The following is a 25,808-nucleotide window of genomic DNA, read 5'->3' as shown; positions in this document are numbered from 1 at the left end:
GATCAAGGAGCTTCTAAGGGATAAAAGGAAAAAAAGGAAAAGGATGTGTCCGTCACCATCGTTGCAACACCAGCAGGGAAATCCTGGAAGGGAAAGCCTGTGCTGGTGTAGGGGGGCATTACTGGGGTGTTCCCAGGGCAGAGCTGATGTTACAGCTTCCAGACCCCTTTCACCATGGGAACGCCCCCTTGTGCTGCGGGGTTGGTACGCTACCAAAATAGGTGGCGCAGCCTCGCTAAACCCTATGGGTGATTTTTGGCTATTTTTAAAAAAAATTCTAATTTATTTTAAATTCCTTTTGTGGCCAGGAAGCCTCTGTGGAGGCAGCACAGCCGCGCCACTCCCGGCCACGGCCTAACTGCCCCCCCTTCAGGAGTGGGCTGCCCGTCAGTCACTGAGCAGCCGCATGCATAAGCAGAAGAACATACCAGACATCAAGTGAGACAGATGTTATTCAAAGGGGAGGAAGTTTATAAAAATGAACTTTTGTTCCTAGATTATTGCCCTAGGAACTTGAGTTTATAATTATAATAAAATAAAATACTTTTTTAGCCTTTGCTTTCTTTTCAATGGAACGTTTGTTTTTAAATGTCATGGGATATAAAAGAAAAGGTTAAAAAACTATCATTTTTATCAATGAATGGTGCCAAACAACAAGCCCACACCAACAGCAAGAACTGCAGGAACTATGCGGGGCCTTTAAGGTTATTTCTCTTGAAAATCAGTTCAGCGGGGGGCGGGGGGTTTATCCGGAAACAGGAAACCAGGTTTGAACCACATTAAAGCACATATTCATGCTAATCCTACGCATGTTTAATAGATTGAAGTCCCATTTTCTCCATTAGAATTACTTGTAAATGAGCATGTATAGGATTGCAGCCTAGTTTTGCAAAGCTGTTAATAAAAAAGTGATCATGGGAGAAATGGTCCCCCATGGTGACAGGGCCCCCAGAATTTTTCCTCCTAGTCCACACCATCATTAGGTGTTCCTCTTTCGTCACCATCTCAGTGGGTTAGGGTGGGTGTCTGTGGGAAGAAGCTTGTTTAAATTGCCAAAATGGAAAGAAAAATGATGTCAAGTTGTACCTCTGCAACAGCTGGAATAAATTATCTGACTTCTCTTCTGCCTTTCTATCCAGCTAGTACCTGGAGGCTGGCAACCCTAACCCTGTTCTGACTCTGTATAAAGCAGCTTCATGTGTAATGAAAAGTAATTCTGCCAGTCTCCTTGAAACACCCAATTGTATCGTTAGGTTTCTCCACCATTTTTTTGGGGGGGGGGAAAGATATTTCAACATTGCCAACTTCTTAGCGGCTTTCCCTTTTCACATTGGTTTCCTAAAGTACTGTTGTGGGCAAGCCAAAAACAAAGCGTCCCCCCCCCAGATCAAAAAAGACTCCCTAAACCCACTCTGATGCTCTTAAAGGATCTTCCAGAGCTGTCAAAGAACATGCAATAAATAAAGATGGCCATATTTTGCATAGTCTTGCAGGACAGTCAGCGCAGATGCTACTTTTGGGATAGAATAATGTTACATACCATTCAGAATCAGGTAGAGATTATTGTAGCTGAAAAATTTCATGTGAATTTGAATAATGACGAAGAGCATGTTCAAAGGCCACCATTATTGCTTCTTCTTCTTCTTCTTTTTTTGCCAGCAGTGGCCGTAACACAAAAGACCACTTGTTTTATAAGTATATCCATTTTTTCACGCTACATGCTTTCGCAGTGAATGTTAAGTGCCACGGGAACAATTTGACAAAGAATGGGAGATTTTGTTAATTCAAAACAGTTTTGTGCCACTTAAATGCCTTTAGCTATTAGACGTCACAGTGGATAATAAAAATAAAGCAAGGCGCCTACAGCCTGTAATAGCTTTTATGTCAACATCAATATGGAGAAGGTTGAATAAGCAGTAGCGCAAAAAAACAAATTTAAAGGGTTTCTTTTTTATCGTGCTATTAACATAATCATTAGAGATCGCCTTTTAAAAAAATCACTACATGTCTTATAGTGAAGACACAGGTTGCTTTTCTACCGAATTGCTTAAGATCCTGCTTTTGTTTCCTGCTCAGATGAGCAGTGATGCTATTTATGTGCATATTGTATGCACTGAATTATAATAAAAGAGTTTGGGATACATCACTGAACTTGATGATAAAGCATTAAGTACAAGATTACCCCAGTCACCTTCATGGAAACTCGGCTGATCTGTTTTGACTGTGACATTAAATAACAGCCTCAGATTTAAAAAAATTGTATCATGGAAACACACTAAACAAATGGGGGAAATTACTTCATGCTTAAATTAAAAATAGAATCCACCCTTTGAGCAAAGCAAGTTGCATAAAATTCTAGGCTTTTTACTGGATGGCAAGCTTATATGGTCAGAAACATCTCTTTTATAAGTTCAGAAGTCAGAACTATAACTTTTTTATAGTTCTAAAACACTCAAGTCTGGGAAGCAAGCACATTATCTTTGTTAGCATTGATTAAGTGATACTTTACCAATACTGTTAGCTAATTCATGGTACTAAAACGCTAGGAAGAAAAGGCAAGGCTACCAAAGAGGGTTAGAAGTAGGTAAATATGCAAAACAAAAAGCAGATAAACACAAGTGTAAAACAAAACAAAACCTGGATAAAAACAGATAGATATACCTGAAACAGTACAAAAATGCAACTCATAACTAATATCACACCCTTACTACTGCCCAGATTTCATTTATGTTTCAGCAAAGAGACTTAATGAGGGTACAATAAATTTAAAATAAAACTAGCATGGAACATGAACGACCCTCGTTTTGGCATCTCAAGTTTGTTTGACAGCCCTTAGTACTGGGAAACGTTAGGACACCTTTTGTCAGGTAGTAGAATGAACCAATCACAGACTTATTTATTTCATTTATACCCCACCTTTCTCCCCAATGATGATCCAAAGAGACGTACATTGCTCTCCATTTTATCTTCATTAGAACCCTGTGTGGTAGCTGTGGCTGAGTGTGTGTGAATAGCCCAAGGTCACCCAGCAGAGATTCAAGCCTGGGTCTCCGAGATCATACTCCAACCACTACATCACACTGGCTCTTTGCAGTCTATCTTTTACTTGTATTGTTGAGGTTTTTTTTTTAAATGTATGCCACATATTTTTGATTTTTTAAAAAGACCGGGGCATTGCTCTTCATACACTCCTGTTCAGCAGCAGAGTACATTTGAGAAAACAATTGAGCTAAAATTGTGCTAAGAACACAATTGAACGAAAAACAGAGAGAGGGGCTTCTCTTTTAAGCACAGTTCCCTTTGTATTATAAGGGGGCAACACTTTTAAAATCAGAATTATGAACCATTGATTGTCTAGTTTTATGCATTTCAGGGAGGGATCACCTTGTTTTCCTGGCATATTGATCAAATATTCCAACAGACAGAGTTCTGATTGATATGCCTTATTTTTTCCTGTATTTTGTCTGTAGTTTATGCTGGACTCATTTAGGGTTGCCAGGTCTCACCTGGCGACTGGTGGGGGGATGGGGGTTAGGGTAGGGCTGTTGAAAAAAAAATTCGGTATAGTTCAGATTCGGCAAAATTCGGCTTGTTTTGATTCGGGCCGTGCCTAAGTCCGAACTCCCCCGCTTTGGATCCCCGAAATTCGGGCGAGATCCGGACTTCGGGGGAAATTCGGCCCCCCGCGTGCCTTCAGGGGGCTTCCCTGAAGGTGTGCGGGGGGCCCTTTAAACAGATATGTGCCTCCCGGCCGAGAGGCCCAGATCTATTCTACGCCCCACCCGCGCGCCTTCAGGGGAGTCCCCTGAAGGCGCGCGGGGGGGCTTGGAATAGATTTGTGCCTCCCGACTGGGAGGCCCAGATCTATTTAAAGAGCCCCCCACGCGCCTTCAGGAAAGCCCGTGAAGGCGCGGGGGGGGGCAGAGGGGTTTAAAGACCCCCCACCCCTCTTCCTGGGACTTCCGGGAAGAGGGGGGATGGGTTGTCAAGCCCCTCTATGCTGTCTGCGCAGCCAGGGCAGAGGGGTTTAAAGACCCCCACCCCTCTTCCTGGGAAGAGGGGCGGTGGGTTGTCAAGCCCCTCTGTGCTGTCTGCGCTGGCAGGGCTGAGGGGTTTAAAGACCCCCCGCCCCTCTTCTTGGGACTCCCGGGTAGAGGGGCAGTGGGTTGTCAAGCCCCTCTGCGCTGTTTGCGCTGGCAGGGCAGAGGGGTTTAAAGACCCCCGCCCCTCTTCCCGGGACTCCCGGGAAGAGGGGGGATGGGTTGTCAAGCCCCTCTGCACTGTCTGCGCAAGCAGGGCAGAGGGGTTTAAAGACCCTCTTCCCGGGACTTCCCTGAAGACGCGCGGGGAGTCTTTAAACAGATCTGCGCCTCCCAGCCGGGAAGCACAGATCTATTTAAAGGGCCCCCCACGCGCCTTCAGGGAAGCTCCCTGAAGGTGCGCGGGGGGGGGGGGGAACAGATCTGCGCCTTCCAGCTGAAAGGAGCAGATCTGTTTAAAGGGCCCGAATTCGCCACATGTATTCGGGAACACCCCAAACTTGCCGAATTCGGTTCCCCGTTTCCCCCCTTTTTTGAGTTCAGTTCAATCCAAACCGAAAAACAGCCGAATCGGGGGGAATTCGGCTGTTTTTCGGTTTGGGCCGAACCGAATCGACAGCCCTAGGTTAGGGTTTCCAGATCCAGACTGGGAAACGCCTAGAGATTTACGGATGGAGTCTGGGGAGGACAGGGACCTCATTGGGGTACAGGACCACAAAGGCCACCCTCCAAAGCATCCATTTTCTCCAGGAAACAGATCTCTGAAGTCTGGATATAAGCTGGGGGATCCCTAGGTCCCACCTGGAAGCTGGAATCTCTAAACTCATTGCTGCAACTGACAACAGAGTCATTGGGCAGAAAAGCAGGGTATAATAAATATATGAATAAACAGACAGATTAAAAAGCACTTAAGCTTATTCAACACAGCAAACTGGCTGGTTTGCTCCCTGGAAAGAGAACCACCACAAAAGCTATTTCCCCATTAGAGCTTGACATTTGTTGTATCACCTTAATTCAAGGTTAAGTAGCATCTTGTGCCCTAGGAAACAGAGTTGACTCTTAATTTCAAAGCCTACTCACTTGAGCTGAGTAATTTTTCACCACTGACTGACTTTTCTGTACTGCACATATCTTGAGCCAGTATTTAAGAATAATACATGCTGGTGATGTACCAAAATAACCTTCACTATAATGAAAGCTTTGTGGAAAACATATCCTAGCATCCTAATGAACTAAGTAATTACTCATGAAAGGGTCTAAAAAAGAGTTAAATAGCACAGACCTAACTGGGATTCTTATCCATGCTCTTCCTATCTTGAAGGGTTGTTGTGGGGATAAAATGGAGGATATAAAAGAAACATGCACTTAAAGAAGGAGCTTGAAGTAAGGGTGTGATAAAATTGTAATGGACAGAAAGCATAGCTTGGATCCTAAGTTGTCATTCTGTCAGTGTAAGAACCACTTAAGTGGGGGGAAATCTTCATTACATGCTTGCTTGTATATCTCTGAATATAAAGAAAGTTAAATACCAACATTTAACTCCTGAAAGACACATTTGGGCATATTTCTCAGGGAGAGTGCCATTGCAGTTTATACTAAGACGAGGAATTTCAAAGATAGGGGAGTACAGATACAAGCTAGAATTCTTCAGATCTCATTTAAGGTAGTGCCTCGTTTTAGCCAGGAGTAACAAATTCAAACTGGAACAAATGCAGCACAAGAAACTAGAATCCACAACCACATCTGAGGGGCTAAATCAGCTGAACTAACATGTTCCAAGTGTTGTCGATATGAAATCAAAATACAATAACTTTTGCCATCTTATAAATATTATACCCAAAGAGTACTGCATGTGTGTTCTCAAGGACTGAAAGTAAATTTAATTTAAATTAAGCAAATTATATGGCAAATATTTGTTATTTAAAGCAAAAGATGATACCATTTGACATTTACCGGTTACTTTCTAATAAATCTAAGTATTAAATACAGGCAACCGTTAAAGCCAATCACTATTATTTATCTGTCCAGTCAACGAGTGGTTTCAGATATTATGCCTTTCTCATGAAGCCCTAACAACAAACATAAAGATGCCTATATTTATCTGCTGCTTTCTGGTCAGTGACACCAAGTGAGGTCAATTGACTACCCATTTTAAGCCTGCCGGCATGCCATCCAAAGAATTCACGGCACGCTTGAGCCCCTGACAATAAATGACTGCAGCAAAAATTTGGGCTCTAAAAAGCATGTCTTAATTATGTCATAAATTAGAACAGAGGTTCCCCCCCTTGTTGAGATTAAATTTATTTGAAACGGTGATGGACTAAGGGTTAATGTCTGTCTGTGACTGTACATGAGAGGGACATACAAGGAGGAGAGAGAGGAGACTCAGTTGTTGGGGGAAAGGGTTTTTGTTTTGTTTTTTACTCGGGGTTCTGGTGTGATGGGTTGTGCCTAGTGTGACTGGGGAAAAAACTGAAGGGTGACGAAAGAGAGAGTTTTTTTGGGGGAAAGGTCCCTACTCTGGTCAAAGGAGGGAGGAATAGTCTTTGAGGAAAGAGGTATTCCTGGCCCACGTATTGTGAGAGAATTACTTTAAGTACTGGGAAGTAATTCCACAGAGAGAGAAAAGAAGAAAGAAGGAAGAATCTCCATACTTCCTAGTTTTAGGCGCCAGAGTGTACACATGAACCTATCTTAAAGAGTAGGAAACCTGGGTTAAGTAAAATAACATCTGTGTTGCACTTGTTGAGCAACTAATTATTTATATAGAAAATGTGTACCTTTCCGTAATACTAGTTTTTCCTCCAATACCTTTCCCTGGGAAGTATAATAAAATTCTGTTGTTTCATTGAACTGAATAAACCTCTGGCGTCTCAATTATCTGAGGTAAAACGAAGTAGGAGACTTGGGAGAGATTTCCCCCCCTCGTCACAGAAACATTTTAGGACATCTATAGAATCAGACAATTCAAGGCAAGGTTGGGAACAAACATAGGATATTGGTTCTTGTGGGTTATCCGGGCTGTGCAACCGTGGTCTTGGTATTTTCTTTCCTGACGTTTCGCCAGCAGTGTCCTTCAATGTTACTCCTCTGAAGATGCCTGCCACAGCTGCTGGCGAAACATCAGGAAAGAAAATACTAAGACCACGGTTACACAGCCCGGTCTAACCCACAGGAACCAATGAACTCTGACCGTGAAAGCCTTCGACAAAACATAAATGTGTTATTGTATTTTGGTCTTTCACTTGAGCCAGCCAGTTCATCTCTGCAGCCCCTTCCTCAACTAGCATTCTGACAGTCAAATCCTAAACAGAGCCATTTACTTCAATGGATTGCACTGCAAGTGTACATATAACCTCATGACCATGCACTTGGTTCATTCGTTTTGGTGTGTCACAGCTTGGTTTTAAAGTTCGGGCTTTGCAGCTGAAGGCTGAGATTTTACAATCATCTGGGGATTTTTCGTGCTTTGATTCAGTGTGATTTGGAGACAGTGATAACTAGAGTTGTTACTGCTAATAAACAGAATCATGAACAACGTTCTTTGAGGACTTACTCATATTCAAAATGCAGGAGAAGAATAAAATGTTTCAAACTGGAAATTAGCTTATTCTAAGAAAATTAAAAATCTGGTGAATGAAACATATATCCCTCATGGCTGCTAGGGCACTTTTAATGAATGGCTATGCTTTTCTAGAAGGTCAAGGAAATCTTCTAAAAGGTTGACAAGCCCACCACTAAACCGGCCACAAATACCCCGTTTGAAACATTCCACATCTGCTTAAGGAGAAACCTTATGAGTTCACCACACAACTTCCATGTGAAGTTCCTCTACTTCTTTGAAAGATGGGTCATCCAAGATTATCTTCTTTTTTTTAAAGATATCAGCAGACCATTGCTTTACAACTGCAGGATCCACAGATTGCCGGAACATATTGGCAGCAGATGAACTAGATAAGCTTACAAACGTTGAGGACATTGCCCCAAGGCCGGAGGAGGGGGGAAAAAACCATCTCGTTGAAATGTTGGTTTGTTTAAAACACACACAATCCTTCCTTGCTGATGTCAATGTATTCCTTTTTCACGCCATGGCACAGATTTTGAACGAGTCAGTAACATAAAGGTTGCTGTAAGGAGGAACAGCTTCCAGCCGCTGGGCTCCAAAGAAAAATCAAGTAACCGCTGCAGGGCTCTGCAAGGTCCTCCAGCCCCTATGAACCTTGCAAAAATACAAAGAATCATTCTGAAGTCGCTAACTCACACAGCTGCCTCTCCCCCCCACCCCCGGCATAACAAGTTCTTTTTAAAAGAGCTTTAACTCCAATAATACAATCAGGGCAACACCTTTTGGTGTAATCAGGGTTTTTTTGGGGTAACAATATAATCTGGAGTTGCAAAGCTTGAAGCTTGGGTTTCTGGGCTTGGTTGTCTTGGGTCCTTCTGCAAAGAACCTCATGTATCTGAACACTGGTGAAAGTCCTTCATGGACTTATATACCCTAGTGTCCAGCATGTTTGAAATCCCTCCCCCAATGACTACTTACATATAAAAAGAGGACACAAAAATTAAACGTTGGAGTTTGCAAAATCAGTTATTTAAGTCAAGATGTACATGGCTAGTCACGGAACTAGATGCAACCAAGCCGGGGGGGGGGGGGGGGGAGGCACAGAAAGAGATCAAACTACACTGGAACATTATATGCTGTGTGTAAAGTGCCTTCACGTCGCAGCCGAATAATGGTGACCCCTGGTGGTATTTTCAAGGCAAGTGACCAAACAGAGTTTGTTTGCCACTGCCTTCCTCAGCAAGTCTTCCTTGGTGGTCTCCCATCCAAGCACCTACCCAGCTCAGCTTCTGAGATCTGATGAGATTGGGCTATACTATACCAGTCCACATCCTGGAACATTACATAAACCCACCATATAGCTGAGGTGGACACAAAAATAATAATAAGCAACTCTTGTGTGTGTGTATACACATGCACACAATCATATATGTTGCATATTTTTAAGTAAATTCATTGCATACAATAAAATAGTATCAAATACCACATGTAAAAAAATACATCATCTGTCAAGATGAAAACATCAGTGAATCATAGCACCATGGCCAATGGCGGGGGGAAAAGTGCAAAATACAAAACCAGTTATGTGCAATTATAGTTTAATAAACAATTCCTAGCATACATCAAATTGTTTTGTAAGGGGAATCTGACATAACACACACCTATGTGTGTGTGTTATAAACGATGAATATAATGGTTAAAATCTCCAACATGATCAAGAACAAAATCTTAAAATATTAATCCTGTTCTAATGTTGCTGTTAGAATAAGCCCTGTAAGAAATATTTTTAAATGCCAAAATTTATGAAGAGGAGAAAAAGCTTTTCCTGAGCTGACTATAGATTCAAGTAATATAAGACAAAAAGGGATTAGAACTCTAGTACATCATAATATTACGTATGTCAAATCCAAGATTCATAGTAACTGTACACAAAATAATTTAGATAATTAGATCTCAAAAATAAATACAGGTAAATGCTCTATGCTGAAAAAATGCATAGATCTGATAAGAAATCAGTTCATAAGACTCACCGTGTGCATTTGGCACCTTTAGTAGGGAGCTTGCCACTACCACCTCAACAATTCTGTGATAATTTCACAGCAGTTAAAACCTTCGCTTCATGCTTCTGAGAAACACGATTTTGGGCACCTTCCCCCAATGACTTCTGATTAAAAAACCTGTCTGAAAGAATAGAAACTATCTAACCCAGTGATACTCAGTGGCTCAGGAACCACGTTAGGCTTTTTGACATGCCAGCCATGGCTCTTCTGAGAATCATTCCCCAATGTACTCATCACCCCATGTTGCAGAAAAGTGGGCAAGGCCCTAGCCCACAGGGCACTAGGGTTGCCAGGTCCCTCTTTGCCACCGGCAGGAGGTTTTTGGGGCAGAGCCTGAGGAGGGCAGGGTTTGGGTAGGGGAGGGACTTCACAGTGCATTCCTAAGGAGAGTTACTCCAGTCTAAGCCCACTCATTTCAATGGGCTTACACTGGAGTAACTCTCCTCAGGAATGCACTGTCAATGCCATAGAGTCCAATTGCCAAAGCAGCCATTTTCTCCTGGTGAATTGATCTCTCTATTGGCTGGAGATCAGTTGTAATAGCAGGAGACCTCCAGCAAGTACCTGGAGGTTGGCAACCCTAGTTGGCAGGTTGTTCTCACCCTGAAAAGCTGCTGCCAGACGCACTGAAAAGCTGTGGCCCTAATGCTAGGGATGGAAGTAAATGTGGCTCTATTAGGGTTGATGGTAACTTTGAATGTGACTCTGCAATCTGTGGAATCTGTGGAATGATCTAGCTATCTGGGTACCTACGGTTCTTCTTTCAAATGAGGCTTCCTTTAGGAAGTTTGCATGTCTTCAGAGATAAGGGTGGTGGGGAAACATACAGCAATGGGAAAGTTGTATTGTGTCAGACAGGCCTTAGTTCTTTTTGTTTGCTTTTTAATGACTGCCAGGAACCCAGGCCAGCCAATGGCCCAAACAAGCACCAGACTGCCTGCCTAGAATCCTGGACAACTGGACCATGTGTTCTTACTGACTCTGCTACCAACTTTATGGGAACGCCATCTCAAGAGCCTCTGCTGGTTGTGCCAGGCTTACCATGACCTACCAACTAGCAACTCTAAAAAAAAAAAATACTCACAGCCCAATCCTAAACGTATCTATTTAGAAATAAGCCCCATTTCCTTACCATGGAGCTTATTTCCTAATAAATATAAGAAGGATTAAGAGCTTAAGCTATTTTGAAAAATGGTTCCTTTACATTTAGCCCTTTGCTATGCCATTATTTCAACTTCTGCCCACATTCCAAATTTAGTTCGTTGCATTTTTTCCTGCTCAACATCTTACTAGTTCTTACATAATCAGCTTTCACAGCTTATTTCTTCCAGTTTTTTTTAAAAAAAATTAAATAGTAAATGGGTTTCAGACAAAAGGTAGACACGCAAAACAGTGAGCAGCTTTGGGGGGCTTTAAGGGTCTAGCAGACAGAATCCAGATAAATATTTCTGCACCTTTATTTATTTATTGTTCATCCATCCAGACTCTCAAGGCGACCATAAGAGCTATCAAAGTGTAGAAATGGACAAACGGCAATTCTGAAAGAGCCCTTGTATGTTCAGTGGGTATCAGACGCACGATTAAAAGATCTAGAGACCATATACATCAAATGAACCCTGTAAGAACTTCTGCAGCTCTTGGAAACTGTAGTGCCATCTACTGGCTGCTTTGTGAAATTCTGTTGCCTAGTGGCAATAGTATTTGGTCCATAAGGGAACATGACACTGAGTGAAGACATCCTGCAGGGGCTAACGAAACCCTAGCCCTGCAAGTCAAGACTTCACATTACAAAGCCTATCATAAGCAAAGCACGGCACGCAGCTCAAAACCACCCAGAGGGGCTTCTAACTTTTATACCACGTAATTGCACTAATCATGGGGAAGCACTTGGTTCTCTTTGTTCTACCCCATTTTCAGTAAACTTATCTGTACCCTCTTTATTGCGCATTCTGCCATCCCCACTGCAAGGCTACAGAACAGTCTGAATCACTGCTAGGCTCGAGGCACGATCCCTCCCTTCTTCTTTCTACCGATGCGCCCCTTTGCCTCACAGCCCCTCCTTTTCTTCCCTACTAACCACCTGAATATTTAAAGCATTCACACGTTGTTGTTTTTTAAGTTTCTGACATTAGGGATGCCAACATCCAGGTGGGACCTGGGGATCCCCTGGAATTACAGCTCATCTCCAAACGACAGAGATCAGTCCCCCTGAAGAAAATTGATGCTTTGGAGGGTGGAATGGCATTGTACCCCACTGAGGTCCCTGTCTTCCCCAGACTCTACCCCCAAATCTCCAGGAGTTTCCCAACCAGGATCTGGCAATCCTACCCCCAATCCCCACCACCACCACCACCACCGGCCGGAGGGGGGAGGCTGGCAACTCTATGTTAAGCGCTTTACAATTTCTGTTCTTAAAACCTTATCGCTTGTCTCGTTCTATTGCCCTGTTATACAGAGGAAGAGCAGAGGCCATGGGAAAGTCTATGACCGCAAAAGTCCTGAGAACGTAGTGGAAGTAACTACAACCAGAATCCCATATGGAGGAGGAGAGAACATTATAAGCCGCTTTAGGTCCCCGCTAGGCAGGAAAGTGGGGTATAAATAACTAAATTAATAAATAAACTTGCCAGTGCCTTTATCTATTCTTGTGTCTGGTATTCTTATGCAGTGGTGACACCTCAGCAGAAATATCTATCTCTAGGCTATATCACAGAAATTGGCAACTGGCAACTCTACAGCACTATCAGGCTGCCAGTATAACTGCTGATCCCAAGAGCTGGAAGCACTTATAAAATTTTGTCTGAGTTGGCTGCCAGTACTCTGATGACTTCCGAAAAACCAAAGCAAAATGTTCAAGATTCCTACCTCGAATCCAAAAAAGACGACAAATCCCAAGTAAAATTGTGTTTTTTTTTCAAACACACACATATTTGCCACACTACTATTGTGGTTCACAGATCCTTTGGTGCAGCATACATCAATAATAAATGCACAGGTACATACAAATTGGATCAGATTCACATGCAGAGATGAATATTTTGAAGAATATCCCTTTTGTGGTTTGGCGCAGGTAACAACAGCTTTAAGTAAAGCCAACACCATAAACCTAAACAGGATAAATAACTCTAACATTTCTCTATTACTGTATAAACCTGCTACTGAAGGCCAACCGAGACAAGATATCAAGCACACAATACTTTTGCAAAAGACATTAACTCAGTTCAGATGTCACAAACAAACCATGGTTTGGACATCGCGAACGTATGACAATTTTGTTCACTAGTGCCGTCACTCCTTCCCTTGTGCGGGCTCCTTTTTTACTTGCTGGCTCACGATATAGGGATAGTTTACACATATCTGGCACTCCATGAATTTGGGTGTGCTCACCTGATTCTTGCATACTACTGCAAATTAGTTGTTGCTTAGTTTTCAGCAAACCATAGGTTTCCGTAGCACCTGCACAACAACAACAAAAGCCCAATGGTTAAAAGCAACCATTGTTTGCTGGATTTGGACAGTTGCAATAACCAGAAAGAAGAAGGAACTGGGGAGGTAACTCCTTAAGGGGATAATAAGTGTATGAATCTACAACACCTTCCTGAGCCATAGTTAGGCTTTGACTTCGGAATTAAAGGGTTCCAGAATTACCTGGAGCCCTACGTTGCCGGTGCCGGGCGGGGGGAGAGCGCAGCGGGGGGCTTGGAGGCGGCGGAGCAGCTCCCGATGCTGCCACAGCATCAGGCAGTCGTCCCTGCCCTGTCTGGGCTATTTTGACTTGGCTGCATAGTAGCCAATCAAAAGTGACCCCTTCTTAAAAGGGGCCAATGGGAGGGGGCAGCTCTGGGTAGGGAGAGGCCGGCAAGGAACAGACCAGAGGTGAGCTTTTCACTCTGGTCCGTTCTTTCAGTTTAAAGGAGGAAGCCGACAACCCGGAGCTTCAGTCTGTCTTCGGCTTTTGTTTTTTTCATTTAAATAAGCTGCCTGCCTCAAATATTTGCATGTTCTTAGCAACAAGTTAAAATGTCACTTCTCCTTCATACCTCAGCTTCCTGAATGAGTAGCTGCTGCTCCTCCTCCAGTCTGTCAGATCTTACTGACCCCTTACAATCCTTTTCCAAGTCATCTGCTTACCCACTACCTTCTGCCTCCCCCTTGATATGCTATGATTTGTGCCCCACAGGTACCTAGGGCTGCCAACCTCCAGGTACTAGCTGGAGATCTCTTGCTATTACATCTCCAGCCAATAGGAATCAGTTCCCCTGGCTGCTTTGGCAATTGGACTCTATGGCACTGAAGTCCCTTCCCACCCCAAACTTAGCCCTCCTCAGGCTCCATCCCAAAGATCTCCAGGTATTACCCAACCTGGAGTTGGCAACCCTACAGGTAGTCCCCTCCTCTGATCCAACTAGCAGCATGGCGTGGCAGATGTAGTTTTACTCAACTCGTACTCGCTATTGACTGTCTAAATTTGGTGCCCCTGTGGGATTAGTTACGTTTGAACGTCTATGTTATTAACAAATATGGAGCCGCAGTAATTTGAAGGGCCTGGCCAGGTGTATAAAAGCAGCTCTAACACGCAATCTACTTATAAAGCCTCATTCCACAAAGGGCTAGAGTAAGAAAGAGAGGAGAAACCATTACTTCAGTATTCTGTTAAATTCCATCAAGCCACAATTAAATTAATACAAAACGACAGAACGTCGGTTAGTGAACTGCTAGCATTTTACTCCTCTTAGCCCATTCAGCGTGTGGAAGAGAAACACACACAGAGAGCCAGCTAATTATCTAAGAGAACCACTATGGAGAAATTGGATTTGAGTCCTCAGATACAGGGGCTGGGGTGGGGTGGGGGCAATCACACTGAAGTCGAACATCTGGCTTACAAATACCCAACAACTTTCTTTAAAAGAGAAGCTACCCTGCTGAAACGCAACGATCATCAACTCGCAAGATTTATTACAAAATTAGCCCCAAACAGAAGAGGCAGGGATAATTACAAACATTCCTTGTTGAATTACCTAGTGGTGTGTGGTAAATCTCTGCGTCCTTCCCTTGATCCCCCACCCACCCAATCTACCCCCTTATTTATTTCTCAGGAGGTTAAAGGACACAGGGCTAATTAAGGGACCTACGGAATGACAGACAGAATCATTCAAGGTAAAGGCCAGGATTTTACACATTTTCTGCATCTCTGCCTGGTACAACTTAATCTATTTTGGGTTTGGAGTTTTTTGTTGGTTTTTTTTTAAACATAACCACCGTGGCGGAGGGGGAGCTAATCTCGTCCCAGCCAGGCAGGCTGAAATTGCCATGCAGCACTTGGGTACAAATTTTCAACTTAGCCAATAAGAAATTCCTTAAGTCTCCCCTGAATGGCAAGAATGTCTCCGGCTTGTCACTTTGGATCCAGTCATTCCACAGGTTAAGCTTCAGCAAATTATTCACCAGAAACTGGCAATCTTAGCAGATCATTTTTTTTAAAGAGCTGTGCAGATCGATGATATCAAATAATATTTGTGTCAAATTACTAATAGATAATTGATAATATGAATAAATTATTCCAGTTTGTACATTGGGGAGGAGGGGGACAAGGCTATAAGATCATTCTATAGAAGCAACATATGACTGGTGTGTTCAGATCTAAATGCAGTAGTTTTTAACAGCCCAAATAGGATTTAAACAGGTTTTTAAGACAGCATAGGGAAAAAGGGAACAGGATAAAACAAATTTTTGTTTCCTTTCCATTTTAAACTACAAGGCCAGGTTTCAGAATCCCATTTTTTTAAAAAGTTACTGCAATCCTGAAAACAGCATGTTGTGCAAATAGGGCAGTTTGTGCATTTTCCACATGGATATAGCTTCCATTCACATGAACCAGAATCCAGGAAAATCACAATTTATTTTATTCATTTCGCCCCGCCTTTCTTGACAATGGGGATCCAAAGTGGCTTACATTGTTCTCCTCTCCTTCATTTTACATTCACAACAACCCCTGTGAGGTAGGCTAGACTGAGAGAGTGTGACTGGCCCAAGGTCACCCAGCGAGCTTCCATGGCACGAGTGGGGATTCGAACCTGGGTTTCCCTGATAACCAGTCCAGCACTCTTAACCACTACACCACTTGGCTCACTGGGATCACACGAAACGCGTGGCTGGTGGGCTTCCTACACTGCATGAACGGACTGCCAGGATAATTTCTGCAGAGGGCTTTGCTTGGATTAAAATGTGGTTTAAGACTCCAGGGTGATCCCAAACAACCTGGCAGCCCACTGGTTTCCAACTAATTGGCTTCCAGGTCAGACTGAAGAGTCTGCAACAAACAGTCTTTGGCTGGACTTGTTCTGTGCTTGCTCCTTTTCAGGATCTTCCCTCAGCCTCCAGGACTTTAACCTCTTGCTCTGCACTCTACTTCCATATCAAGGCTACTTAAGGGCCAGCATCTGAGAAATTGTTCCCACTCCCAAGATTGTAAGAATTCTTTCTGCTGCCTCTTCAAAACAGTCAGTCAAAAATATCTGAGTTATTTCTCAACTCTGGCTTTCTTTTAAAAGACCATAGTTGAAAATATCACAATTTAAAACACTGGCACAGGAACCCTATAATCCATTTACTGGCAATGGCGAACGTTCGCCTTAATTTGTTTGATGTACATTATTAGCATTCCCATCCTTGGAACAGAAATCTGTTTTTCTTGGTACAGAATTTGGGCTGAGGTACAGCACTACCCAATCCTGCCTTCGGGTACTTGAAGCAGTAATATTAAAGTACTTGAAAAGTAATAATACTCAAATATTATTAGAATTTGAAAGTAATATTGAAGAGAAAATGGAAATTGTCAGTGCATGAATAAATCAGTATAAAAGCCCTGGATTAGAATTCTGCCTTTTGTCCCGATGAAAATGTTTCTTGAGAAGGATCAGAACTGTTCACCTTCTTCACAGAATGTGGAATACGTCTTGAAAATTTTGGTGCAACAGCAAGCAAATTCTCAGACACCACAACCCTTGCCTTAAGATGTGCCTGAATATCATATAGCAAGGATAACACACATATCCTTTTTTCTGAGACTCACTACTGCCAATACTAATATTTTGACCCAGCAGCCTTAGAAGCTAGAGGAGTACGGCAGTTAATAGCATCAGCTGTGAATCAGTAAGTCTTCCTCTCGTCACCGTCTCCTTTCCTCAGACACATGCTCCATCAATAACTAAGCATTAAATGGTCTATGAATGAATGTGTTCCACCACACAGTCCCAAGCCTAAGACTGAGGTCATCTTTGGAGTCCTGCTCTCTACTGCTCCATCTGAAACACTGTGCATTACTGAAGGAAATAAGGCCTTCTTAGTAACCTACCAAGGGGATAGATCACGATGGGTAGCTGTGTTAGTCTGTCTATAGCAATAGAAAAGAGCAAGAGTCCAGTAGCACATTAAAGGCTAACAAAATTTCTGGTAGGGTATGAGCTTTTGTGAGTCACAGCTTTAAAGAAGTGAGTTGTGACTCACAAAAGCTCATACCCTACCAGGTATTTTGTAAGTCTTTAAGGTGCTACCGGATTCTTGTTCTTTTCTACTGCTACCAAATTTGTGTTTTCCATCTAGAATAAGGAACCAGTGCAAAATAACTGGGGGGGAAGCATGCTCTTGGCATAGCGCTGCTAATTGTACAATAGCGTTCTCTATAAATACTCTGGCTGGCATAGTACAGCCTTATTAACATACCTTTCCATAATCCCTGCATGTCTTTTTAAAAAGGGGGAAAAACAGAATCCACATACTTAGATTCTTGGCATGATATAACCACCTCTGCAACTGGGATAAAGTCAGGTTTTCCTGCCGAAGTTGATAAACAAATAATTTGCTTCTTCGTGAGATTTCTTCATGAGAATCACAAACCTCCTTGTTAAACTCCTTGTTAAAATCTTTCAAAAGAGAGCCACAGTGTAATGTAGAAGTTAGAGTGTTGAACTAGTATCTGGGAGACCCAAGTTTTAATCCCCACACAACCATGGAACCCTGCTGGGTGACCCTGACATTCTGGTATAGGAAACAGAGGGGCTGAAAAGGCATGCTACCCTATCCTCTTTCGAGAACTCTGTCCATGGAGAATATGAACTTGCAACTCTGGTCAGGATCCGAGCCCCAATGCGGCTTCAGCTAGTGGGCTGATCCATTTCATAGTGTCCGTATTTACAAAGCATTTGAACTTTATAAACCAAGAGAGTATCCTCAATGCTTCCCAACAGTTACAGTATAACTGATCTCTCTTTTTTTTTAGTATTTTTGAAGTAGTGCCTTACTGGATAAAAACCAAGATGAATGGTAATCCAGTATTCATTGATCAGAATAAGCAGGCACCAGGTGATCTAACAGAAGCAAGGCAAGCTCTGTAGCAAGTTGCCTTAGGTTGGTGGAAACCTCCAATCCCATTCCCTGCCAGTCAGATGCCCATCTGCTTCTCACCTGACTGCAGCCCCCAGATGGAAGCCAAATAAAATAATCTTCCTTACCTCCTCATTCCCTCAGGCATCTTTAAAAACAGCACGCCAAGCTGTGCATGCTGGTTCCTGAACTCTAGTGAGATTCCTTCTTCTGGCAAGAACTTGGCCTCCGTTTCTGGTTAGCTGTTCTAGGACAACCAACACCATGACCAAAATCTCACGAGAGGAAATAACCTTGCAAGAGTTCAGAAAACCTCCAGCTCTTGGACAGGGTAATTGCAAGAGTAAGGTGTGGGGGCAGGCAACTGTGTCTACTGCTATCACTGCTCCCTGTCAATGGACCGTTATCCATTTTGTGCCTGCTCCTTGTCTAGAGAATATTATGAGCTCACTGCATAATGGTGTCATATCATACTGGAAAAGTGGGCAGACGTGAACAAGATGCAATTCAACAAGGACAAGTGCAGAGTTTTACATGTGGGTAACAAAAATGAGAAGCGCCCATGCTGGGTGGGGGATACACTTTAAGGTAACACTGGGTTTGAACAAGATCTAGGGGTATGGGCGGACTGTAAGCTGAATATGAGCAGTCAGTGTGACGCAATGGCAAAAAAGGCTAATGTGGTCTTAGGGTGTATCACTAGGGGTATAACATCCAAATCGCAAGATGCCATGGTCCCGCTGTACAATGCATTGGTCAGGCTGCACCTGGAGTACTCTGTGCAATTCTGGAGGCCTCACTTCAAAAAGGATGTGGACAGAATGGAGAAGGTGAAGAGAAGTTTCATGAGGATGATCAGGAGCCTGGAGACCAAGCCCTACAAGGAAAGGCTGAGGGACATGGGAATGTCTGGGAACGTCTGGTTGTGGGGGGTTGTGCTGTCTTGAAGTATTTGAAAGGCTGGCACTTATAGGAGGGCAGGAAGCTGTTCCTGTTGGCAGCAGATGATATAATTGATATAAATTATGGGGGGAAAGGTACTGGCTGGACATTAGGAAAATATTTTTAACAGTGAGAGGAGTTTAGTAGTGGAATCAGCTGCCTAGGGAGGTGGTGAGCTCCCCCTCTCTGGCAGTTTCAAGCAGTGGCTGGACCAATACTTGTCAGGGATATTGTAGGCTGATCCTGCATTGAGCAGGGGGTTCAACTAGATGGCCTGTATGGCCCCTTCGAACTCCATGATACTATGATTCATACATTACAAAGAAGAGTTGTTTATCAAATCAGGCCTCAGAATTCATTGTTCGAGATTACCATTTGAAGCTTCCCACAGAGTGAGAAACTGAAGTGATGAAACATTTCATTATGAGGGCTGCGGGGGGGGGGGGGAATCTAAGGTGCTTGTGCTGCTATTTCATTCCTAGGTTTTAGGAATGTGGTTCCTATATTCCCAGTGAATATGGTCACAAGTCTCATATGACATGTAGATATATACAAGTATTATTGTAAGACAGACAGAAGGCTGATACTAAAGTAAAGCAGTCTAATAGAATACTCCCCTTGTTTGCTGTGCCTCAGGACATCCAAAGGTCCCACAACCTTCATTTGGCTCTGAACAAACACAAAAGTACATGAAGCTACCTTATACTGACTTTTCTACTAGCAGAGGATCTCCAGGTAAAGGTCTTTCACCTCACCTACTACCTGATCTTTTATAACGGGAGATGCCAGAGTTGAAACTGGTAAAGCAAATGCTCTACCACAGAGCCACAGTTCCACCTCTGGCATGGTGAATACCTCTCATAGCCAGGTTCTAGCACGTTCTTCCATATTATCTGGACAATTTGGAGATTCATCGGTTCTTGTAGGTTACCAGGCTGTGTGACTGTGGTCTTGGTATTTTCTTTCCTGACGTTTCGCCAGCAGCTGTGGCAGGCATCTTCAGAGGAGTAACACTGAAGGACAGTGTCTCTCAGTGTTACTCCTCTGAAGATGCCTGCCACAGCTGCTGGCGAAACGTCAGGAAAGAAAATACCAAGACCATGGTCACACAGCCCGGATAACCTACAGTGAGGGGAAAAAGTATTTGATCCCCTGCTGAATTTGCCCATTTGCCCTTTGACGAAGAAATGACCAGTCCATAATTTTAATGGTAGGTTTATTGTAGCTGTGAGAGACAGAATAACAACAGGAAAACCCCCAGAAACCCAGAAGACAAAAGTCAGAGATTGATGTGCATTATAATGAGTGAAATAAGTATTTGATCCCTTTGCTAAAGATGACTTAGTACTTGGTGGCAAAACCCTTGTTGGCAATTACAGAGGTCAGACGTTTCTTGTAGGTGGCCACCAGGTTTGCATACATCTCAGGAGGTATTTTGTCCTACTCCTCTTTGCAGATCCTCTCCAAGTCAGTAAGATTTCGAGGCTGATGTGTAGCTACTCGAACCTTCAGCTCCCTCCACAGATTTTCGATGGGATTAAGGTCTGGAGACTGGCTAGGCCACTCCAGGACCTTAATGTGCTTCTTCTTGAGCCACTCCTTTGTTGCCTTGGCCGTGTGTTTTGGGTCATTGTCATGCTGGAATACCCATCCTCGACCCATTTTCAATGCCCTGGCTGAGGGAAGGAGGTGCTCACCCAAGATTTGATGATACATGGTCCCGTCCATCGTCCCTTCGATGCGGTGAAGGTGTCCTGTCCCCTTAGCAGAAAAACACCCCCAAAGCATAATATGTCCCCCTCCATGTTGGACGGTGGGGATGGTGTTCTTGGGATCGTAGGCAGCATTCCTCTTCCTCCAAACACGGCGAGTTGAGCTGATGCCAAAGAGCTCGATTTTGGTCTCATCTGACCACAACACTTTCACCCAGTTCTCCTCTGGGTCATTCAGATGTGCATTGGCAAACTGAAGACGGGCCTGTACATGTGCTGTCTTGAGCAAGGGGACCTTGCGGGCTCTGCAAGATCTCAGTCCTTCACGGTGTAGAGTGTTACCAACTGTTTTCATGGTGACTATGGTCCCAGCTGCCCTGAGATCATTGACAAGTTCCCCCCGTGTAGTTCTGGGCTGCTTCATCACTGTTCTCATGATCATTGCAACTCCACGAGATGAGATCTTTCATGGAGCCCCAGACCGAGGGAGGTTGACAGTTAGGGTTAGGGTTGTCACCTTCTCACCAAGCTGCTTGGCAATAGTCTTGTAGCCCAGTCCAGCCTTGTGCAGGTCTACAATCTTGTCCCTGACATCCTTGGACAGCTCCTTGGTCTTGGTCATGGTGGCTAGTTTGGAATCTGATGGATTGCTTCTGTCGACAGCAGAACTCTAACCCTAACCCTAATCTGGCTGGTTGATAGGGGATCAAATACTTATTTCACTTATTATAATGCACATCAATCTCTGACTTTTGTCTTCTGGGTTTCTGGGGGTTTTCTTGTTGTTATTCTGTCTCTCACAGCTACAATAAACCAACCATTAAAATTATGGACTGGTCATTTCTTCGTCAGAGGACAAACGGGCAAATTTAGCAGGGGGTCAAATACTTTTTCCCCTCACTGTACAAGAACTGATGAACTCTGACCGTGAAAGCCTTCGACAATAATTTGGAGATTGTTGTCTCTTTGATTCCACCCCTGCAGATGCAGAAAGGGATTCTGTGTTCATCTCACTGCTTCTGCTGTGTGGCAAAGCACTTACCTCAACCAATGTCAGTTACAGTAAGTCACCTTAGGGAATGTCATTAAAGCATGGTTCAACATAACAAACAAGGAGAATTCTATATTCTTATGCAGCGCAAGGTTTATATGCAAGCAAATAAGCATTTGGAATCTTAGGGGAAACATTGCCTTAACCCTCCAAGCTTTGATTCCAAACACACAGTAGAATGGAGTTACAATCACAGTACAAAGGGGAAGTAGGCTTTTTCAATAGTGCAGACCACACATGAAGAGTTTCAGGAAGGACAGAAATTACATTTTCTTAAAAAAAAAATCCTACATTACAAACAGAACATGTCTGCTTCTGTATAGGCATTTACTTTCAGTTGGGCTCACATGAGGGATTAAAAAAAACCTTATCTCAACAGTTTTTGATACCTTATACAATGGGAAAATAGAAAGATATAACCAACACCCTTGTATGGTTACCTGGTTTAACACCTTTAAAGGGCAAATAAAGCAGACCATTTTTAGAAAGCTGTTTCCTTTTGAACACTTTTCCACCTCTATACCACATTCACAAAATTAACAGTCATGAGCCCTGTAAAATATCATCATCAATGAATGAACTTGACAATGCACAAATAGAGGACTTCTGAGAGAAGAAACAACACAGAGAACAATATTTAGATGGTCAGGCAGCAGAACAGAACGTGCTATCAAGCGCCTGCACGTTTATCTCACAATTGACAAATATTTTGTTTAGCAAATGGCAATACTGGGTGTGCCTTTCCCATTTTCAGCTCTCAGACAATGGCCAAAAATAAAGTTCACTCACAACAGCACAAAAGAAAATACTCTTCACTCAGCCAGCAACAGAAAATAAGGGAAAGAGCAGACCAGTTCCTCTATGTTCCTGGCATTTATTTCTGTTGGGATTTCACTGTTCTGACCGGCAAGCAAACTTCCTTAAAATGGAATTACAGATATGGTTAAAAGTGTTAAACTACATAAACTACATTTGCTTGAAACAAAGGGTATCGATTTGGGTTTTAATAGCTTTTGTGATGCTTGATGTTTTTATTATGTTTAATTTCGTAAGCTTCCTCAGGCGGGTTCTTGGAGAGGTGGCACAGAAATTTTCCGGACAAATACATTTCGGGGGAAAGGCCCAGAGATTTGTCTGTGTTCAGATGTATTAGTGGGTAGGTGACAATTCCTGCACTAAAGTGCTGAGAGAAGAACATGCACACCACGCTTATCGAGTCCCCTTGAACTCAGGTTATGTCTACGTGGAGGCACTAGCCAGTGAAAAACTGTGTTACATAAGAACAGAGGGAAGACCCTGGGCTGGGTAGGCAAGCATCAGACTGGGATGGTACTACATCTTCATGCTAAACAGTGCATTTCTGCCCTCATTATGGGGGAGGATTAATGGACTTCACAATTTTTTAAGCGCACAGCACCCCCTATAGGCCCTCTGCAAAGCTTCCAGTTTGAAGGCCATGTCGTCTTCTCCCCACCTCGGTCAGCAAGTGAACTCATGGCTTTCCTATATGTGTGACTGTTAGGCTTCTCCAGTTCACTTCTGCCTTCTGCGCCTGGAATGAAGGTAGTCAAAGTGCTCTCCCATTTTCCCCAACTCTTGCAAGCGTCCCTTTGCCAACGACAGTAAGACAAGAAACTCAAAGAAAAGTTGAATACTGTCAGATAGTTGTTGGCATTAATGTATTTCCACCAACACGTATGCACACTTACGTTAGGGTTGCCAGGTCCCTCTTCACCATCGGCGGGAGGTTTTTGGGGCAAAGCCTGAGGAGGGTGGGGTTTGGGGAGGGACTTCAATGCCATAGAGTCCAACTGCCAAAGAGTCCAACTGCTTTTTTCTCCAGGTGAACTCATCTCTAACGGCTGGAGATCAGTTGTAATATCAGGAGATCTCCGGCTACTACCTGGAGGTTGGCAACCCTAACTTACGTACTGGCTGAAAGGCACTACTAACCTCCACAGTCAACTATTTTGCAGGTGCAAGAGGATAAAACACTACACATTGCAATTTCTTTCAAATGTTGAGTTACATCCATTGTTTTCAGTTCTTGTATTAATTAACAACAACCGGGTTATTTGGCTGTAGCTGATCTTACTCAGCTTCGGCAAAGCAGAGGTCTGTCTTTCCAACTGGCTAGGGATAAGGTCCTCCCCAATAATTAGGAAGCTAGACTTCAAGGAACACAAAAGCTACAAAAAGAAATGAAGTCATTTGTGCAAAAAGGGATTACAAGTGGCAAAGTGCACAAGACCATAGCCCAAATTAAGGCTTTCTGAAACAACCCTTTGTATAGAATCTTTACGGAGTTTTTGAACAATCCCATTCACTAGTTCTAGGGAGAAACAAATCTGTGTGCATCCACAGAATCGGAAAAGACAACAACTTTGGAAAGTTTGTGGTAAATATGTCTGAAACATGGACTTGGTTTTTCAAAATGTGAATATGTTTCCCATCCAATCTGCAAAGTTAACACTTCTTTCTACGCGGAATTTATGACCCAGGTAGGTGATATTACCTTGGAAAATAAACTAAAGGTGCAAGGTAGGGGCATGGGATATTTATAAAAGTAACTGAACCATTGTTACAAGAAACTTTTTTTAAAAAAAAAAACTTGCGCTCAGAAAAAAGGCTAAACTCCCACAAAGAATCCAAGTATACATGCTGGAAAGCTGACGTACCTTAAGGACTTCCATTGGGACCTGAGTTGCAGGTGGAAGGCTAGTGGGGAGGCTGACGTTGATGGCCGGGGTCTGACTGACGGCCACTCTCTGCTGCATGAACTGGGCTGCCTGCTGCTTCTGTTGCTGCTCTCGGCGCTCCTGCTCTTGCATCTGCTCACGCATGAGCTGCTGCCGTAGCAAAATCCGTGAGGTCATACTGGAGGAGCTTAGCGGAGGCTTGGATGCTCCGGGGTGCTCAGAACTGCAGCAGGAAACACCAGAGAAGACAGGGGGAAAAACGGAATCACTCGTTGGTTTCATGGAACTTTGGAAAAGGTTGCACTCAAAACCATGGTGCGCGCAAGGGGAACCTCTTTTACAAAGAGTTGTGGGCAGCAAAGGCTTGGACTGTCTATGACAGAAAATGGGCCTTTGCAGCCAAATTAGTTATGATGATCCCAACATTTAGTATTCAGGGGGCTAGTTAAATACTATTACTTATTAGAATTATTAATGCTCAGGCAATATGAATGTTACTTTTGAAATCAATTATATTATTACTGTTCCACGTTCCAGAAGAGTAGAGGAAACGTACTGAATTCCCCTCCTTTAATCCAAGACATTCTCTCTTGCTTGCTTGCCTTAATAGCTATTATTACTTCATCCACCCTTTCTCTGAGGACCTCAGAGAAGCACAGTTCTCAATATTGTTTTCATAACAACCCTTGGGTAGGTAAGGTTGAGACACAGGGAAAGAGTGTGAATGGCCCGTGCACACCCGCTCTTCTGGGGACAGAGCACCCCATCTTTACCAGTGCTCCTAGATTATCTTGAATTCTTAACTATTCCAACCTTTCAAAGACTTTTCTTCTTGGCAAGACATAATGCCTTAGCCCTCAATGAATTATTTGGCAGATTCTTAAATACCCCAATTGAACAGAAAGACTGCCCATATGGAAAGGCAAAGACAGACACTCTTATCCATTTTTTATTCAGTTGTGATTTATATTCTTCTATAAAGTCTTCTTTTATTACTCCATTGATTTCACACTTTCCTATGTGTTCTCATCACTACCACTTAATCTATCTGCTGTCTGGTAAAGATAAGGCTGTTACTGTTCAATGGCAGCTTTGAAGATGCGTCGAAAGTTATAATCAAGTTCCGCCTAAATGCTCATTTGCGCAAAGGCGCTCTTTCTGCACTGGAACTGGGGTGGCCCATGATCATCCAACGACCTTAATGGCACAGAGGGCATTTGAACCTGCATAGCCCTAGTTTGGCACTCCAACCACACACTACATTGGCTCTTTTGAGATGGAATGGATAGTCATAATTTTATTTGATTTTCCGAAAGCTGTGAGTTCTCTGCCTTTGACTCACTTCACACATTTGTTT

General features: G+C 43.2%; 1 protein-coding gene across 2 annotated transcripts in view; it reads right to left on the bottom strand.

Moving 5' to 3' along the window:
• MITF (melanocyte inducing transcription factor) overlaps positions 1-24,670 on the bottom strand; it is a 54,121-nt gene extending 29,451 nt beyond the window's left edge. For both annotated transcript variants that reach the window (XM_056849421.1, XM_056849429.1), the window contains exon 1: positions 24,431-24,670. In XM_056849421.1, coding sequence (XP_056705399.1) covers positions 24,431-24,628 — 198 coding nt within the window. In that variant the 5' untranslated portion in view covers positions 24,629-24,670. The remainder of the gene's footprint in view (positions 1-24,430) is intronic.
• Positions 24,671-25,808: the final 1,138 nt, after the last annotated feature.

Source organism: Euleptes europaea, chromosome 1 (assembly GCF_029931775.1).
Source record: "Euleptes europaea isolate rEulEur1 chromosome 1, rEulEur1.hap1, whole genome shotgun sequence".
Taxonomy (NCBI): Eukaryota; Metazoa; Chordata; class Lepidosauria; order Squamata; family Sphaerodactylidae; genus Euleptes; species Euleptes europaea.
The sequence above is the reverse complement of the archived record's forward strand: the minus strand, read 5'-3'. Positions and strand labels throughout refer to the sequence as shown.